The sequence below is a fragment of the Amblyraja radiata genome, chromosome 4 (genome assembly GCF_010909765.2).
Source record: "Amblyraja radiata isolate CabotCenter1 chromosome 4, sAmbRad1.1.pri, whole genome shotgun sequence".
Lineage (NCBI taxonomy): Eukaryota > Metazoa > Chordata > Chondrichthyes > Rajiformes > Rajidae > Amblyraja > Amblyraja radiata.
The window spans coordinates 103301861-103321145 of record NC_045959.1 but is presented as its reverse complement, the minus strand read 5'-3'; the positions used below and the strand labels follow the sequence as shown (position 1 = coordinate 103321145).

Here is a 19285-nt window from a genome sequence, read left to right as displayed (position 1 = left end):
TTTAATGCTGTCTTGTGTGTGAAGAAAAATGGTGTAATTTACGATATTAATTACACGACAAACAAGTGCGCACATTACGGTTTATAATACGTCTTCACATTACCAGACACAGATATTTCATTGACAAGTAAGAGATTGCCTTTGAATTAACAGTATGGTCAAAGATGTAACAATACCATCCCACACAAACAAAGAAATACATCCCCCAATATTGACACCACACTATCTTCACCAATTGTCAGTCTGCAAAAACTAATTTAAAAAATATTTTTTTTCTTTTTTAGAAGATTGAATCATGAAGAAAAACATCAAGGAAGATTTTTGTTTTAAAGTGAACACGGTGGTTCACATCAGCTACCATTAGCTAATCAGTCTCACTGTGGCACCTTTAACATCTGTCCATAACTATGTACAATTAGAATCATTTTTTTTGTGTTGATTGGATATTGATGCCATGTGAGTTAACTACGCTAGTTATTTTAACACAATAACTTCTTGTCTATAAATTCGAAGGTATCATTAATTGCTTCCCCAACCTAAATTATAAAACCCAAATTATAACATTATTAGCACCATATTTAGTGTTCATTGTTGGTTGTGGTCGATTTCACCTGCCCATCTCCATTTCATAAAGGCTAAAGATGTTATTGTACACATGATTCAAGTACAATAGCTTGATATTTTGTTTTGATCATCTTGAGACGTCTCCAGATCATCTGTATGTGGAAAGGGACTTGGGAGTGCCGGTGCAGGATTCCCAAAAGGTTAATTTGCAAGTGAGAATCGGTGGTAACCCTGCACTAAATGCTATTCCCTTTCCCTCGTCATGTATCTAATCTGTACACTGTAAATGGCTCGATGGTAATCATGTATTGTCTAATACACTGACTGGTTAGCACGCAACAAATGCCTTCCCCTGTACCCCGGTAAACTGAGAACTAAGGAAGGCGAATGCAATGCCGGCATTTATTTTGAGAGGGCTAGTGTACAAAAACAGGGATGTTATGCCGAGGCTTTATAAGGCACTGGTCAGACCGCATTTGGAGTATTGTGAGCAGTTTTGGGCCGCAAATCCGAGGAAGGATGCGCTGGCGTTGGAGAGGGTCCAGAGGACGTTTACGAAAATGATCCCAGGAATGATTGAGTTAACTTGTGGGACAGTCTAGGACCAGAGTGCATAGCCTCAGAATAAAAGGACGTACCTTTAATAAGGAGATGAGGAGGAATTTCTCTAGTCAGAGGGTGGTGAATCTGTGGAACTCATTGCCGCAGACGGCAGTGGAGGCCAAGTCGATGGATATTTTTAAGACGGAGATTGACAGATTCTTGATTACTACGAGTGTCAAGGGTTATGGGGAGAAGGCAGGAGAATGGGGTTGAGAGGGAAAGCTGGATCTGCCATGATTGAATGGCGGAGTAGACTGGATGGACCGAATGGCCTAATTCTGCTCCGATCACTTATGAAGACCAATGTGTCTGGGGCTCGATTGGATCAGGAGACACTCCGTGAGGCTGAGCATGTGGAGCGGCCGTGGCCTGCAGTGGCACGGAGCTGGAGATCAACGTCGCCTGAGATCGAGCCAAAGTGCTGGAGTAACTCATCGGGTCAGGCAGCATCCCTGGAGAAAAAGGATGGGTGACCAAAATTTGGAGTCGGGACCCTTCTTCAGACATTAAAAACATCGCCAGGCCAGGCCGACCACTTCAACTCCAAACAAAATGCAGCCGTCAGGACAACGGGCCTTTACGGGTAATTTAAGACTATATCTTCCAACAACTCTGAACTTGAATGATATGAGAAAGCGCCGGAAATGTTTTAACTCCTGTATACTGCCTCTGTAATCTTACTATTCCTACGCTCTTGGACCTACTTATGATTGTGCCTATTTATGGTAAGATTTTTATTGAACTGAATACTGATCCTGACTACGGGTACTGTCTGTAAGGAGTTTGCACGTTCTCCCCGTGACCTGCGTGGGTTTTCTGTTTCTTCTCACACTCCAAAGACGTGCAGGTTTGTTGGCTAATTGGCTTCGGTAAAGATTGTCAATTGTCCCTAGTGTGTGTGTGTGGGATCGCACTAGTGTACGGGATGATCGCTGGTCAGTGCGGACTCGGTGGGCCGAAGGGCCTGTTTCCTCGCAGTGTCTCTAAACTGAACTGAACTATGAGAAAATCATGAGTAGAATAGATAGGTTGACGATCACGATGCATTTTCTGATTTTACTTCAGATTTCTAGCACGTGTGAAATTTTAGTTTGGCTTAGAGATGCAGCGTGGCCCACCGAGCCCGCGCCGACCAGCGATCCCTGTTTCCACACTGTATCTCGAAGCTCAGCTAAACGACTCACAGTAAAAAGTGAAATGTTAAAAAATTATTGTACACCAATTAAAATAATGCAAGATGCAGCCTTGCAAACACATGACTGGGCTCATAAAGCTGCTGAATACTTTTGAAAGTAATTCTTGACAGATGTAAATCTTAATAAAAGTCACATGTGCTGTCTTTGTAGTCCAAATTTCATCTGCAAACCCCTGCCGTTTGTTTACGTTTCCCCAGAGGAGTCCTTCTCCTTGAACAAGCCATGACGTCGCTAATTTTTGTCCCGTTCTGGATCAAGATCAACGTCTGTGTTGAACTTCAGATAAAAGAAACCATATACAGCCACAAGTAATATCAGAATGGCCACAACGATAAGAGCCACATCCTAAAAGACAAGATGAAAAGGTAAATGTTAATACTGAGAAACCAACAAAGAATGTATGATTGTTACTGATGTGATGACAATCCATGCTCTCTTGAAATAAAATCTGTCTAATACAAGTCGATATTTTTAAAGTCATAGGAGCAGAATTAGGCCAATTAGACAATCCAGGCTCTCTTGAAATAAAATTTGTTTAATACAAGTCGATATTTTTCATAAGCCATAGGGGCAGAATTAGGCCATTCAGCACATCACGTCTACTCCAGCATTCATTCGTGGCTGATCTACCTCTCCCTCCTAACCCCATTCTCCTGCCATCACCCAATAACCCCTCTCATCAGTACTAATCAAGAATCTTTCTATCTCTGCCTTAAAAATATCCACTGACTTGGCCTCCACAGCCCTCTGTGGCAAAGAATTCCACAGATTCACCACCCTCTGACTAACGAGACTCCTCCTCACCACTTTCCTAAAGGTACGTCCTTTAATTCTGAGGCTGTGACCTCTGGTCCTAGACTCTCCCACCAGTGGAAACATCCTCTCCACATCCACTCTATCCAGGCCTTTCACGGTTCGGTAAGTTTCGATGAGGTCCCCCCCTCAAACAGAAACTAGCTCAAACCTGGATAGAGTGGATGTGGAGAGGATGTTTCCACTAGTCAGTGGGAGAGTCTAGGACCAGAGGCCATAGCCTCAGAATTAAAGGATGTTCCTTTAGGAAGGAGATGAGGAGGAATTTTTACTCTTGCACTTTGTGTCCTTTTGTGTATTAACCAGCACTTTCAGTTCCTTGTTTCCACATCTTAGAAAAATAATGCATTTTGTTTCTGAACGGTAAGAATTAAATTGTTTACGGTACTTCGTTCTCTGTATCTGGCTGTGACAGATTACTTACTCACTGAAACAAATGTGCATATTTCGATATGTTTATTCTGAAAATAACTGCTAGAATAATTTTAGCTCAGGGAATATGAGTGCACCATTTTGGGACCCTATTCCTTGGAGCGCAGGAGGATGAGGGGTGGTCCTATAGAGGTGTACAAAATCACGAGAGAAATAGATCGGGTAAACAGGATGTAAACAGATTTCATGTGACATAGAGTTTAATGTCTAACATTATTTCCAACTTTACATCATTATGAAAGCAATTTACTCTCAAAGAAATTTGTTTTACAAAACTTGGGAAAAAAACTGAGCTTCCTCCAGTGTCAGTGTGAGGCTGTCAGAGGGCAGCACGGTGGGGCAGCGGTAGACTGGCTGCCTTACAGCGCCGGAGACCTGGGTTCGATCCCGACTACGGGTGCTGTCTGTACGGAGTTTGTACGTTCTCCCCGTGACCTGCGTGGGTTTTCTCCACGATTTTCAGATTCCTCCCACATTCCAAAGACACACATGTTTGTAGTTTCATTGGCTTGGTATAAATGCAAATTGTCCCTAGTGTGTGTGGGGTAGTGTTAGTGTGCGGGTATTGTGGTGGGCACGGGCTCGGTGGGCCGAAAGGCCTGTTTCCGCCCTGTATCTCAAAACTTTAAAAAAACATAACTAAACATTGTTATATGTATTTTGTCCTGTAATATATATTTTTTTAAAGTACAGTATTAGTTAAATTAATTCACATAAGCTCAACAATGTTTTACTGCTGGAATGTTTACATCCATTAATGGATGGTTTATCTGTTAGAACATCTGCAGACTGCGTAGGTTTTTTTGCACTAATCGCTACATTGGAACATCTCAAGAGGCTGGGACTGTGCAAGAGAGCTTCCATTTGTTTTCCTTTAGCCAGCCACAGCTGTGCTCCCAGCCCCATCTGGCCACAGAGCTACTAATCTTTACAGGATGTCATAAACAAGTGACACACATAACTGCAAGTACCATCTGCTGGGCCCAGTGGACAACAGGAGTGTTTGAAGTAACCACGGCTATTTAGAGTGATACAGCGTGGAAACAGGCCCTTCGGCCCCACTTGCCCACCCACCCCGGCCAACAAGTCCCATCTACACTCGTCCCACCTGCCTGCGTTTGGTCCATATCCCTCCAAACCTGTCCAATCCATTTACTTGTCTGTTTCTTAGAATAAAGGGGAGATCATTTAAGACTGAGGTGAGAAAAAAACGTTTTCACCCAGAGTGTTGTGAATTTATGGAATTCCCTGCCACAGAGGGCAGTGGAGGCCAAATCACTGGATGGATTTAAGAGAGAGTTAAATAGAGCTCTAGGGGCTAGTGGAATCAAGGGATATGGGGAGAAGGCAGGCTTGGGTTATTGATAGGGGACGATCAGCCATGATCACAATGAATGGCGGTGATGGCTCGAAGGGCCGAATGGCCTCCTCCTGCACCGATTTTCTATGTTTCTATATTTCTATGTTTAAATGTTGGGATAGTCCCTGCCTCAACTGCTTCCACCAACAGCCCTTTCCATACACCCATCACCCTTTGTGTGAAAAAGTTACCCCTCAGATTCCTATTTAATCTTTTCCCCTTCACCTTGAACTTATGTCCTCTGGTCCTCGATTCCCCTACTCTGGGCAAGAGACTCTGTGCGTCTACCCGATCTATTCCTTTCATGATTTTGTACACCTCTATAAGATCACCCCTCGTCCTCCTGCGCTCCAGGGAATAGAGACCCAGCCTACTGAACCTCTCCCTATCGCTCACACCCTCTAGTCCTGGCAACATCGTTGTAAATCTTCTCTGAACCCTTGATTCACCTACTCTGGGCATTTGTAGATGCGTTGGGCTGGACTAAGACAAACTCAAGTGCAACAGGTAGAGCAAAGGGGAAGATACAGAGTGCGGAATATAGTTCTCAGCATTCTTGATTTCTTTTTAACCACGTAGGAAAGGCTTTCTAAGATTGCTGCTTTTACTTTGGACCAGATTTTAGAGATATAGCGCGGAAACAGGGCCTTCGGCCCACCGAGTCCACACCAACCAGCGATCCCCATACACTAACACTATCCTACACACACTAGCGGCAAATTACAATTAACCTACAAATCTGAGTCTGAAGAAGGATCTCGACCCGAAATGTCACAACAAGTGACTCGGCCTCCACCGCATAGCACAGATTCACCACCCTCTGATTGAAGAAATTCCCCCTCATCTCCTTCCGAAAAAAACATCCTTTAATTCTAAGGCTACGATCTCTGGTCCTTGACATCCTCTCCATATCCACTCTATCCAGGCCATTCTTTACGATCCAATTTTTTTCCATAAGTGACAGGAGCAGAATTAGGCCATTCGGCCCATCGAGTCTACTCCGCCATTCAATCATGGCTGATCTATCTCTCCCTCCTAACCCCATTCTCCTGCCTTCTCCCCATAACCTCTGACATCTGTACTAATCAAAAATCTATCTATCTCTGCCTTAAAAATATCCACTAACTTGGCCTCCACAGCCTTCTGTGGCAAATAATTCCACAGATTCACCACCCTCTGACTAAAGACATTTCTCATCTCCTTCCTAACAGAATGTCGTTTAATTCGGCGGCTATGACCTCTAGTCCTTCCCTCTCCCACTATGGGAGACCTCAAGTTGGCGATATGCAGAGTACTGTCCTGCCGACTACAAATCCAGAAGGTTATGGAAACATTCTCTCCACATCCACTCTATCCAGGACATTCTTTGCGATCCAATTTTCTTTCATGTGATAGGAGCAGAATTAGGCCATTCAGCCCATCGAGTCTACTCTGCCATTCAATCATGGCTGGTCTATCTCTCCCTCCTAAACCCATTCTCCTGCCTTCCCCGGGTTCTTCACGAGCAACATTGCAGAGTCATCTGAATTAAATTCCATTCGTCATGTTATTACTCTTTTATATATGTAGGAGCCATTTATGTTTAGGCTAGCTGCTGTTGGCATATTATATTATTTTGTCTAGATATATCTTGCAGTATTATTTTTGGGCACAAGGGGGCGGTCCATAGACAATAGGTGCAGGAGTAGGCCATTCGGCCCTTCGAGCCAGCACCGCCATTCAATGTGATCATGGCCGATCAGCCCCAATCAGTACCCCGTTCCTGCCTTTTCCCCATATCCTCTTTAAGAGCCCTATCCAGCTCTCTCTTGAAAGCATCCAGAGAACCTGCCTCCACCGCCCTCTGAGGCAGAGAATTCCACACACTCACAACTCTCTGTGAGAAAAAGAGTTTCCTCGTCTCCGTTCTAAATGGCTTACTCCTTATTCTTAAACTGTGGCCCCTGGTTCTGGACTCCCCCAACATCAGGAACATGTTTCTTGCCTCCAGCATGTCCAAACCCTTAACAATCTTATATGTTGCAATAAGAATCCCTCTCATCCTTCTAAACTCCAGTGTACAAGCCCAGCTGCTTCATTCTCTCAGCATATGACAGTCCCGCCATCCCGGGAATTAACCTTGTAAACCTACGCTGCACTCCCTCAATAGCAAGAATGTCCTTCCTCAAATTAGGGGACCAAAACTGTACACAATACTCCAGGTCATTAGATGCACAGGGTGGGGTATATATGGGCATAGGGGACAGGAAGTTGTAGGCACAGGGAGAGGGAGGGCATACAGTTCTCAGCAGACCAAGGACAGAGCAGCCAGCTACAGCTTGCATGCAGAATAAGGAAAACCTGGTTTGTTCATCTCTTTGTTCGTACAACTACTTCAATAAACAACCAACTGGAAGTAACGCCTGGAAGATCTGTTCTATCTGGTCTGCATAAGATCACTCCTACATACCTGCGTAGTAATGGCAACGGAAAAGAGGACACTGGTAAAGTCGGACATTTGCCATGACAACTTTGTTTTTTCACTTTGACCCATTTTTGCACCATCTCTCCTCCCTGGCATAACAGAAACTGCGGTGGTGCTGATTTCAGCCACGATGACGGCCCTTGTGCACGATTTGACAGCACTGAGCCATTCACATCTCATTTTCCCTCCGGAAGCAAATAAAATACCAGCCTGGTGCCCCTGTGATACTCTTAACAAAACTGACAAAATGCACACCTGCTTGGTTGAGCATTTTAGATATGATTATAAAATGAAACTCAATTCAATTACACTGTATCTCAAGACCGTGAGCTTAAAGTAGGAACATAGCTCAGTGTCACTAAGAATTTATTTCTCCCTCCACCAGCATTAAATTAATTTATTTTACTTTATTTGCACCATATGCTGTATAGCTTTGCAAAAAGAGAGACTGCAGCTAGTTTCAAACTTCTCTTGCTCACCACAAAAATATTCAAATCAAATTTGCTGCTTTTCTTTTATTGTATTCTTGCAATCGGCTTAAGATAGAGACATGGAGTGATACAGTGTGGAAACAGGCCCTTCGGCCCAACTTGCCCACACCGGCCAACATGTCCCAGCTACACTAGTCCCACCTGCCTGCGTTTGGTCCTTATGCCTCCAAACCTGTCCTATCCATGTACCTGTCTAACTGCTTCTTAAACGTTGGGATAGTCCCAGCCTCAACTATCTCCTCTGGCAGCTTGCTCCATACACCCTCCAACGCTACCAGTTACGGCTGTGATTTTTGGCCATCTTACTCAGTCCCCCTCCGCTCATCAGGTGGAGGATTCTTCCCATCAATGAAAAATAAGTGTTATTAGAGTTTAAAAAATGTTGAGAATCTCTCTCCTGTCAATCACGCCATGAAGGCCACGCCCCTTCCGGTGGGAGGTGGGAGAGATTATAAAACCCGGAAGTGTGGGTGTGGCTCAGTCTCTGCTAGATGGGGGAGGGAGAGGTCACGACTCTGTCTGAGCTGTGAATCAACTGAACACACTGAATGTCTACAGAACTGTGAGTGTGGTGTTTATGTGGGGGTTTATGGTGGTTTCACCCTGCTTGAAATGGTGTGAAACTGGATTTGAATGTGGTGGCCTTGCACCATGCGTGAAATGGTATGAAACGGCTTTTGAATTTGGTGGCCTTGCATCCTGGTTGAAGTGGTATGAAACTGCACTTGCATTTGGTGGCCTTGCACCCTGCTTGAAGTGGTATGAAACTGCACTTGCATTTGGTGGCCTTGCACCCTGCTTGAAATGGCATGAAACTACACTTGCATTTGGTGGCCTTGCACCCTGCTTGAAATGGAATTTCAAGGAATAGCCGTGAGTCAACTGCCAGCCCATCAGCCGTGAGTGAGCTGCCAGCACTTCAGGCTTGAGGGACTGACCTGCCACCCCAAGAATCCATTTGGCCCACAATGTCCATACTAGCCCTCTGGAAACCAGTCCCTTCAGCCCACAACACCCTTACTAGCGCTCCAGAAAGCCCCCCCCCCCTCCCCCACTGGCCACCAATATTGGAATTGGTGGAGAGGTCCCACTTAGTCTAGTATAATCTATCTATATGTTAAAACTGTGTGTGTGTGTGTGTGTGTGTGTGTGTGTGCGCGCGTGTGTGCGCGCGCGCGCCTGATTCGGCCTTTGATTCCTTGGTCCGCCAGCACTCCATCATGAAACTCCGTCATTTTTTCCATTTCGCTAGCTCATTCACTTTTACATTCAATTATGCACTCCTCAAAACATTTTTACTTTTTCATGTACCCATTTTTTAATAAAATCCTCCGCCCCCCCACCCCCCTCCCCACTCACTCATTTTGTCGCCTCCTGCTGGCCAGCGACCATAACGGCTGCTGACACCCGCCTCTGCTCCAAAAACGCCGACATTTTTCCCTGCCGCTGGTGCCCAGCCCGGCTCTGTCACGCTGCCTCAAGCCAAACATCGCATCTGCAACCGCTGCTTTTCCAGCAGCGGGGGAACAGCCAGCGCGACAGAGCCGGCGTCTCAGAAGTGCCGAGGACGCGAGGCCTCACACTCTCTAACCGCCGCTTTCACTGACTTCATTCCACAGTGAGTTCAGTTAGGTAACAACACCCCCCTCCCCTCCCCCTCATTCCCCTTCCTCTCCCCTTCACTCCCACTCGCCCTCTCCCCCCAGACAGAGCAGAACGCCGTCAGTTGCCAGAACCGCAGCCGCCGGGGAGAAATCCCGCCCGCCTGCCCGTGTGTGTGTGACTGTTGCAGGGGGAAACTCGGCCCTGGAGAGTGGAGGAGGAGGAGGAGGAGGAGGGAGCCGCTGATTATGACGGACACCAGGAGTGGGCCGGTGGGAGAGGGTATTGCCTCCAGCGCCTTCAAGGCCAGTTGCAAGAGGCACCCCGTGTGACACAGAGGTGGTCGGGCGAGGAGAGCGATGTTGGGTCACGGGCCTGGGGCTTGCCACGATCAGGGGCGTCCAGTACGTCCGACACGTGGACCCCGGAATTTAGACTTTTGAACTTTGGACTTTTTCTTTTTTATTCTTCTTTGTAAACAGCGGCAAAATATGGAGACTGTGCATTAGTAGGTTGTGCAAAAGTAGTTCACTATGCTGTGCACACGTGGCAATAAAGAACCATTGCACCATTGAGCAATTTAATCAGGCTATTTTACTTCGGAGTCACGTGAGTGACTACGTGAAGAACCCGTCCAGCACGCATGCGCGACATGAGCGTTCACGCAGTGCAACGGCGACGAACGGGAGTACGGGCGCTCCCGCTACAAGCTTGAAGGAATGGACCGTTAGGTAAGTACTTACCCACAGGTTCAAACTCACAACTTTGCTCCTCTTTGTGCACCAGGGGAAACTGGAGCAAAGCAGAACAGAGGGAAACCGCCCCCGTTCGACTCCAGGGAAGGAGCGTTCCGTCAGTGGAGGGGCGAGAGGCGGCACCTGGACCGCACACGCTGCGGTCCACAGTCGGGGTACTGAGCCGATGCCCAGTCCGCTAAGAGCTGTCTGACCAACAGCAGCGGACTGGAGGGAAATTCAAAAACCGGCCGGTAATCCCTGCATACTCCGACAAGGAGACTCCCCGCCCGAGAAAGGCAGAAACGCCGTCCGAGAACGGCAGGCAGCCTCTTGAGCAAAGTTGGCAACCAAACCTCGGGCTGGAGACAGACACGGACACTTCAAACTACCGCCCGAGAGCGAGTAAGTGTCTGTTTTCCAAGCCTAGAGAAAGGTCATGGAGTTAAAAAACTCCAGCGAGACTTGCCTCGGGAGCTGGGGCAAGCTCGCCAAGGGAGCATAACACTCCCGCTCCAGTGCACTAACAGCACTGGCCATCTCCCTCATCAGAGGAGATCGATGGCGACCAGGGCTGGGCTGGTCAAGAAGAGGGGTCACTGGCTGAACAACATCGGGAGTATGCTTGAGGTACAGGATCAGGAAGAGCTGCTGGGTGTGGCCGCTACGTGGCGACACCAAGAGCGAGATGGCCGTTTCAGTCTAAACTGACGGCCAACTTACTACCTGTCTTTCCAAAAAACCTCTCCAAGACAGGTAGTCATGAGGCGTTGGATTTTATCACACCTCCCCAAAATTGCATTTACTCAAAGTGCCTACAATTATTGGGGGTACATTGAGCAGGGCATTTAAAAACCCAAATATCTTAAATTGCATTTGATACCCCTGACGTCGGCTATCATTTTCGCATGCTCATTCCAGAGGGGCAGGGTAGTATGGCTAAACACCTGACCCTACTGTTCAACACAGAATGCGATCCGCAACCTCTGGAAGGAAGTCATAAAACCTGCCCTCAACCTAAAAAATTCACAGGACTGTGAGAACGCCGACCTCACAACCACAGATCCTGCTATCTGGCAAAGTTACCAAACCAAGCCTAAAAATTGGACGAAGTATCCAAGATATTCGGCATCATGAGGGCAGGGCCTGGAATGAGCAAACCACACAAAACCAGACAGCAGCAGACCAGACGCATCCAACAGTAGGCGTCTACTTAATGGTACTGGTTGAAGCTCGGGGCCTGCATGCCAGTCCCCGTAAGCCTTTTCAGGCCAGGGCCCAGAGCGGGCCCCATGGAAAATGCGCCACCCCCCAACAACACCATCCCGACAGACGAGGAACCAGAAACCGAAGAAATGAACACACCACTAAACAACAGTGGAGGCAGGTGAGTATGGTTCCTACCATCACATAAAAGGTGAAGGGTTTGTGCTAACAGGGGGGGAATCACACCTGGGTTTGGAAGCATGAAGAACTATCACACTTGGTAGTTATATACCAAAAGTATTCAAGGATAAAAATTGAATGAAGAAACTTGCCACCAATTCAGCATGCACCCCAAAGGGGTCTACCCTCCCACTAAAAAAGAACATGAGGGACAAGCTGAACTGGAGGAGATATACAAAGGGGTCATAAAGAAGTCTAATATGAACCTTTGGTACAAAAAACACCAAAGATGGTGAATGTCGCACCATCATTGACTTAACCACTTGAATATTTTCACCAGGTATACACACTTTAATGGAAAACTTGTAACTGCTAACCGTGGATATCCTAGGATACTTTATGGTAGACATCGACTTAAAAGATGCATACTATTCAGTACCCATTCATAAAAGATCTTCGGAGATACCACAATTTACCTGGATGGGGTAACTATGGCAGTATAAATTATCAACATGGCTAAATATGAGCCAAAACTGTTTTCCAAGATATTCAAACCAGCCCTGTCACTATTAAGGAACATATCGTCATGGCATGTCTCAATGATATTAACGACAGACAAAACCATGGAAATAGCTAAAACAGCAGCATTAGCTACTAAAACTTATTTAGCCTGGGCTCTGTCATACAATCCAGATAAATCTACGTTGACACCATCCACAACTATGGACTATCTGGTATTCAATTAACTCTATCCACTTGCCTATAACATTGCCAAAAGGAGAGTCAGCGTACTGGCACAACCTGTAACAAATCAATGGTAACAATCAACCAACCATTCAACAAAGTGGCAAGAGTAATTGGGAATTAGTAGCAGCATTACCAGCTACTTAACTTGAACCTTTCCATTAGAGCTAAGGTGCTAGTGTTTAAACAAAATAACCCATATCCAGAACATGGTGGTAAATGGACTAATCTGGAGTCGTCATCACTACAGACACTGGGCATAAACCTAGTAGGAAATATTGAGTGCGTTCTATGGGTAAAAGCATATTGTTCAATAGTGCACCATTTTGCATGTTCGTTTATAAATTGACAACATCACAGTGGTGGCATATACCAAACCACAAAATCGATATCATGTGACAATTTATTTAACAATTGGTAATGGTATGTCGTCAAACATATTTGACCATCAGCAAAATACCTACCAGGTGAGCTAAATACTGTAACAGACATATTAAACCAAAGTATTTGCTGAAATTACAAAGCAATATGGAACACCAGATATCGATTTCCTTGTATTCCAATTGAATCACCACGTACCGATGTATGTCGCATGGAACCAGACCTTGAGGCAGCGGCAATGGATACATTCCCGCTGAACTGGGGGGGGGGGGGGGAATCTAATCTCTATGTTCTCCCCTTTTCTACCCCATCAGTCAGGCACTACGGCCTCATCAGTCGGGTACTACGTAAAATACAGATGGACTCTACTTCAGGTATTTTGATAGTACCCGACTAACCTACACAGCCATGGTTCCCAGTGGTCCTCGACATGGTCATTAAAAACCCCAATGACTTTTCCCAGTAGCCCAGACTTATTAACTCACCCGGTATCAGGCATAAGCCACCCATGCCACGATAAATTAAACTACTGGGTTGCAGATTTTGAAAAGGCCACTGCTGGGCCTGGGTTGCAGAATTGGAAAGACCACTGCTGGGCCTGGATTTGTCAGACAGCACTATCAACACGATGACAGTATCCCATCGCATATCCACAAGGGAACTATACTTGGCAAACATCAAGAAGTGGGAAGATACTGTTCAAATACAGGAACTACATATTCAACTACAACAAAACCTGTACTGGAGTTCCTGGCAGGTCTTCACCACAATGAAGGACTCAGCTACAGCGCCATTAATACAGCCAGAAGTGCTCTGTCAGCCTACTTAACTCAGGCACCAGGACAACAGGCCATAGGGTACCACCGACTGGTGATCAAACTCAGGAGAGGCATATTCAACTCTAATCCCCCAGACCCAGGTACACCCAAATCTGGGATGTCAGTGTGGTCCTGACGTACCTTAGGGGATGGTCACCAGCCAGGTCCCTCACCCTGGAACAGCCTACCCTGAAGACGGTCATGCCGATGGCCATGTCTCAGCACAAAGAGTCCAGTTCCTCCATCTACTACGATTGGACAATATGGTTATAACACCAGACCGTGTCACATTTACCATTCAGGGGCTGGTCAAACAGAGCAGACCAGGAACATCGGGTCCGGTCATGGAATTCCGGGCATACCCACCTGAACCTCGGTTATGTGTCATGACCCACATTGAATTACATCGACACAATAAGAAATCCCCGAGGGAGAGAAAAAGCCTTACGGGTCAGTCACAAGAAACCTCATGGTCGGGTGACGAGCCAAACTATCTCAAGTGGCTCAAGCAGGTACTGGGAGCTGCTGGAGTAAATACTAACGTGTATAAATCTTACTCCACCAGGGCAGCATCCACATCGGTGGCTAAGAAGATGGACGTGCCTATGTACCACATCCTGGCTACAGCGGGGTGGTTTAGGGAGTGTACATTCCAAACTTTTTATAACAAGCCGCTGGCAGAACCTATATCGTTTGCAGAAAAAGAATTAGAATCTGCAAATATATAATTTAAGCCCGGGGGACCATTTTGGTCTTGTTATTGTTAATAACACCATTATTGTTTTACAAACAGATTCATGGTTGATTACGATAACATCCCTCGAATGACTTCGGCAGCGAGTGAAGTATGAACTGTTACACGGCTTGAAATCACAGAGCTTTAAAATCTTCACGTAGTCACTCGCGTGACTCCGAAGTAAAATAGTAAGATTAAACGAGAACTTACCAGTTCGAAGTTTGATCTGTATTTTATGTGGAGTTACGATGAGGGATTACGTGCCCTCCGCTCCCACCCTCAATTATAGAGATCAACTGGTATTTAAGTTCTCCTTTTCTTTACTGTGTTTATTTCAATTATTGTGTCTTCTGTGATTCCACACCGCTGCTTTGAAGTATGTCGCGCATGCGTGCTGGACAGGTTCTTCACGTAATCCCTCATCGTAACTCCTCATAAAATACAGATCAAACTTCGAACTGGTAAGTTCTCGTTTAATCTTACTATTAAACACTACAACCTCCAAATAAGCTCTGAACTATATTAACTTGGGGACATTGATTTTGTATTTGCACTATTATTGTTTGTTTGGTTTAGATATGCAATCTGCTCATTCTGAAGCCTTCAAATCTGAATTCTTCAGATAATGAATTCTTTAATCTATTTGCTGCGTGAGAAGCTGCAGCAAGTGACAAGTTCACTGTTTTAGTGCAGGTGCATACGACAAGCATTGTTAACTTGTTCTTAAATGGCAATGTGAGACATTTTGCACTTTCTGACAGAGTATCTGGGATTTAGGATGTCACCCAGTGTGCAGTACTCTTTGATACTGGACAGGGGGATTGGCCGAGGGTTGATACTGAGTTCTCGGGGGAGATGGCAGAGCGGTAGATTTGCTGCTTCACGCCGCCAGAGACCCTCAGTTCGATTCCGACTGGGGGTTCTGTCTGCACGTAGTTTGTATGTTCTCCCCGAGACCGCGTGGGTTTTCTCCGGATGCTCCGGTTTACTCCCACTCTCCAAAGACGTACAGGTTTGTAGGTTAATTGGCCTCTGTAAATTGTCCCTAATGTGTAGGATAGAACTAGTGGGTGGGTGATCGCTGGTCGGAGCGGACTCGATGGGACGAAGGGCCTGTTTCCACACTGTATCTAGATTTGGTGAATTATTTCCCCAGATTTTGAGTAAAATTGTTCACAAAACATCAAAAAAATCAAACTGTTGCATGAGTCACAGTGTCAATCACAATGGATCTCATTTACACACGATATCACAATGGAACAGATCTCTCCCCCTCTCTCCCTCCCTTCCACCCCCGTGCCTTTCCCCCACTCCCCCTTCTCTCGCTCCCCCCCTTCCTCCCTCCACTTTCTCTCTCTCTCCTCCTCTCTCTCTCCCCCTCCACTCTCTCTCCCCCTCCACTCTCTCTCCACCTCTCCCTCCCCCTCTCCTCTATCTCCCCTCTTCTCCCCCACTCCTCTCCTCTCACCTCCCCCTCTTCCCCTCTCCTCCCCTTCCCCCACCCCTCTCTACCACCCTCACCCACCCTTCCCCCCCTCCCCGTCTATCACCCCCTTCCCCCTTTACCCTCCCCGCTCTCCTCCCCTCCCCCCATCCTCATCCCCCTCTCTCTCCCTTCCCCCTCCCCTCTCCTCCCCCTCTCCCCCCATCTGCCTCTCCCCTCCTCCCCCACCCCCCCCCACATCCACCCACCCTCTCCTCCTCCCCTCCACTCCCCTCTCCCTCTGTCTCTTGCCCTTGTCTCTGCTCCTCTCTCTCTGTCTCTCCCCATTCTCTCTCCGCCCTCACTCTCTACCCACCTCCCCCTCTAGACGCGCCTGCGAGTTGGGGGCTATGCGTCAGTGGATAGGGCGGTTATGGGGTAAAAGGAGCAAATTAATGATATTAATATAATATAAAGCGGGGTAGTTAGCGTGTGTGTGGGGTGGTAGTTAGTGCGTGTGACGCCACATGCCGCCCCCCCCCCCCCCCCCACATCCGCATGTTGGAGGAACAGACCCAACGGGTCTGCACTTGGTCTAGTATATATATATATGTGTGTGTGTGTGTGTGTGTGTGTGTGTGTGTGTGTGTGTGTGTGTGTGTATATGTGAGTACGTGTATACACACACTGAACTTTCTTTCCTCGTTGATTATATTGTTTACAGTGTTCTATGTTTACATATTCTGTTGTGCTGCAGCAAGTAAGAATGTCATTGTCCTATCTGGGACATATGACAATAAAACACTCTTGACTCTTTTCTCCCTCCAGCTTCATCTATTTTGGGCTGAAATGTCACCTATCTATTCCCAACCAGATGCTGCCTGACCCGTCGAGCTACTCCAGCTCGTGTTTTGCTCAAGATGACAGCATCTGCAGTTCCTTGTGTGTCCATTTCACTAATGTACACAAGACCAGAAATTGGCTCGACCCAAAACGTGACCCGTTCCTTCTCTCCCAGAGATGCTGCCTGACCCGCAGAGTTTTACTCCAGCTTTTTGTATCTATCTTCAAGTTCCTTCCTGCACAATTGATCATATTCATCGAGAGAATGACAACAATATCAATAATATACCTCATATGTCAAAAATGAAAAAACTTTAATAGGGATATTTTAAAACGTGTCATTGTTAGAAAAAAATATGGCCTAGCGGTTATTCCTTCAGTAACGTTCTCGTTTCGGAGAAGCAATCTATTAGAAAATTATTTTAAATTTGTCACATGCTTGGAATTATATAAAAGCACATAAAATACACAAATAATGTTATATGCCCACCACAAATCAGAATGTAGTAGATTAGTTAGTATTAATGTTTTTTTTAAGAGTTGATTTTGATGCACAACCATACCTAAAAGGAGTTAATTTGAGATGCTCCAACTCTGCATCTTTTTAGTCCAGATCAAACCTTAATCCTAAAGATGAAAGGATTCAAGATGAAGGATGAAATGCTTTAACTTCATGTACCCAGTTCATTGCACAGGTAACCCTCAGTTTCTAGCGGAGGTCAAGGCACTTCACAACAGTCAAATACCTTTTCCCCACTGCATGGAAAAATAAAATACTAAGTTCATAAGTTATAGAAGCAGAATTAGGTCATTTGGCCCATCAGGTCTACTCCGCCATTCAATCACACCTGATCTATCTTTTCCTCTCAACTCCATTCTCTCCATAACCCCAGACACCCGTACTAATCAAGAATGATCTGCTCCTCAAAAATACCCAATGACTCTTTTAAAATCGCGGATCAAGCCTCAGGTGAACGACCATGTTCTGCAAGGGGTAATGGACCAAGAAGGGTGCCACGGTGACACTCAATGTAAGCACGGTTAGCTTACCAGCTAACGTAGAGTAGCTGCCTCACGGCGCCAGGGACCCTGATTACGGATGCTGTCTGTATGGAATTTGTACGTTCTCCATGTGGGTTTTCTCCGGGATCTCCGGTTTCCTCCCGCACTCTAAAGACGTGCAGGTTTGTAGGTTAATTGTCTTCAGTGGAATTGTAAATTGTCCCCAGTGTGTGTAGGATAGTGTCAGTGTACGGGGTGATCGCTGGTCGGCACGGACCCGGTGGACCGAAGGGCCTGTTTCTGCGGTGTACCTCTAAAGTCCAAAGTCTAAATGCTTTTATTTGCTAAAAAACTAATGATTGTATGCAGAAAGTGCAAAACAGTACATTAAATTCGATACTTAAGAAGGAACTGCAGATGCTGGAAAATCGAATGTAGACAAAAATGCTGGAGAAACTCAGCGGGTGCGGCAGCATCTATGGAGTGAAGAAGGGTTTCGGCCCAAAGCGTTGCCTATTTCCTTCGCTCCAGAGATGCTGCCGCACCCGCCGAGTTTCTCCAGCATTTTTGTCTACGTTAAATTTGATAGCTAGCTAAAGATCCCAGAGAAACATTCTTCTATCTATTCTGTTTATAGCTTTGCCTTGACTGCCTCAAATAATATGTTTTGGTTTCAGCCCTGCAGAAATACTTAGCTGCTCACATCCACACAGATTGTTAAATATTGCAGTCAATATTTGGGTCAAAGATAGACACAAAAAGCTGGCGTAACTCAGCAGGACAGGCAGCATCTCTGGAGAGAAGGAATAGGTGACGTTTCGGGTCGAGATCCCTCTTCAGGTTTATTACTTCTCTCCAGAGATGCTGCATGTCCCGCTGAGTTACTCCAGCTTTTTGTGTCTATCTTCGGTTTAAACCAGTATCTGCAGTTCCTTCCCATCCTACACATTCCTAAATATTTGGGTCAGTTGGAAAAAGATACTTAAATTTAAAGTAAATGAAATGTATCAAAAAAAAAACCACACACACACCTTTATTCCTGGTGCTGATTTCTTTGCTTCTGCTTTTAATCTTGTAGCTTTTAAAACTGATTTGGTTTTCTTGTAATCTTGCTTACCTGAAGATAAGACAAAAAAAATTGTGAGTAATATGCATTATCTCCACATCAAGTTTTTTAAGCACCCCTTTTTCAATATAATTAGTAAATCGGGACACATACTATCAAATGAAAATTGGATCACTGTTAGAGTGGTAGAGTTGCTGCCTTACAGTGCCACAGACCAGGGTTCGATCCCGACTATAGGCACTGCATGTATGGAGTTTATACGTTCTCCCTGTGGGATTTCTTCCGTGATCTTCGGTTTCCTCCCACGCCCCAAAGACGTGCAGGTTTGTAGGTTAATTGGCTTGGTGTTCATGTCAAATTGTCCCTCGTGTGTGTAGGATAGTGTTAGTGTGCAAGGATCGCTCATCGTCGCGAGCTTGGTGGCACGCAGGGCCTGTTTCCGTGCTGCATCTCTAAACTAAACTAAACATTCTGGAGAAGAAATTGGTCATTGGTCAATTGAACTAAACTGATAACATTTGCGCTTTGTGATTAAAATCGGCGTCCAAATTCCTGGGTTCGATCCTGATTATGGGTGGTGTCTGTACGGAGTTTGCACGTTCTCCCTGTGACCTGTGTGGGTTTCCT

General features: G+C 45.9%; 1 protein-coding gene across 1 annotated transcript in view; it reads right to left on the bottom strand.

The window, feature by feature from the left end:
* Positions 1 to 930: 930 nt before the first annotated feature.
* triqk (triple QxxK/R motif containing) overlaps positions 931 to 19285 on the bottom strand; it is a 58414-nt gene continuing 40059 nt past the window's right edge. Inside the window, exons 3-4 of the mRNA XM_033020131.1 lie at positions 18624 to 18709; positions 931 to 2708 (exon numbers count right to left, since the gene is read on the bottom strand). Of these exons, the coding sequence (XP_032876022.1) occupies positions 2595 to 2708; positions 18624 to 18709 (200 nt within the window). The 3' untranslated portion in view covers positions 931 to 2594. The remainder of the gene's footprint in view (positions 2709 to 18623; positions 18710 to 19285) is intronic.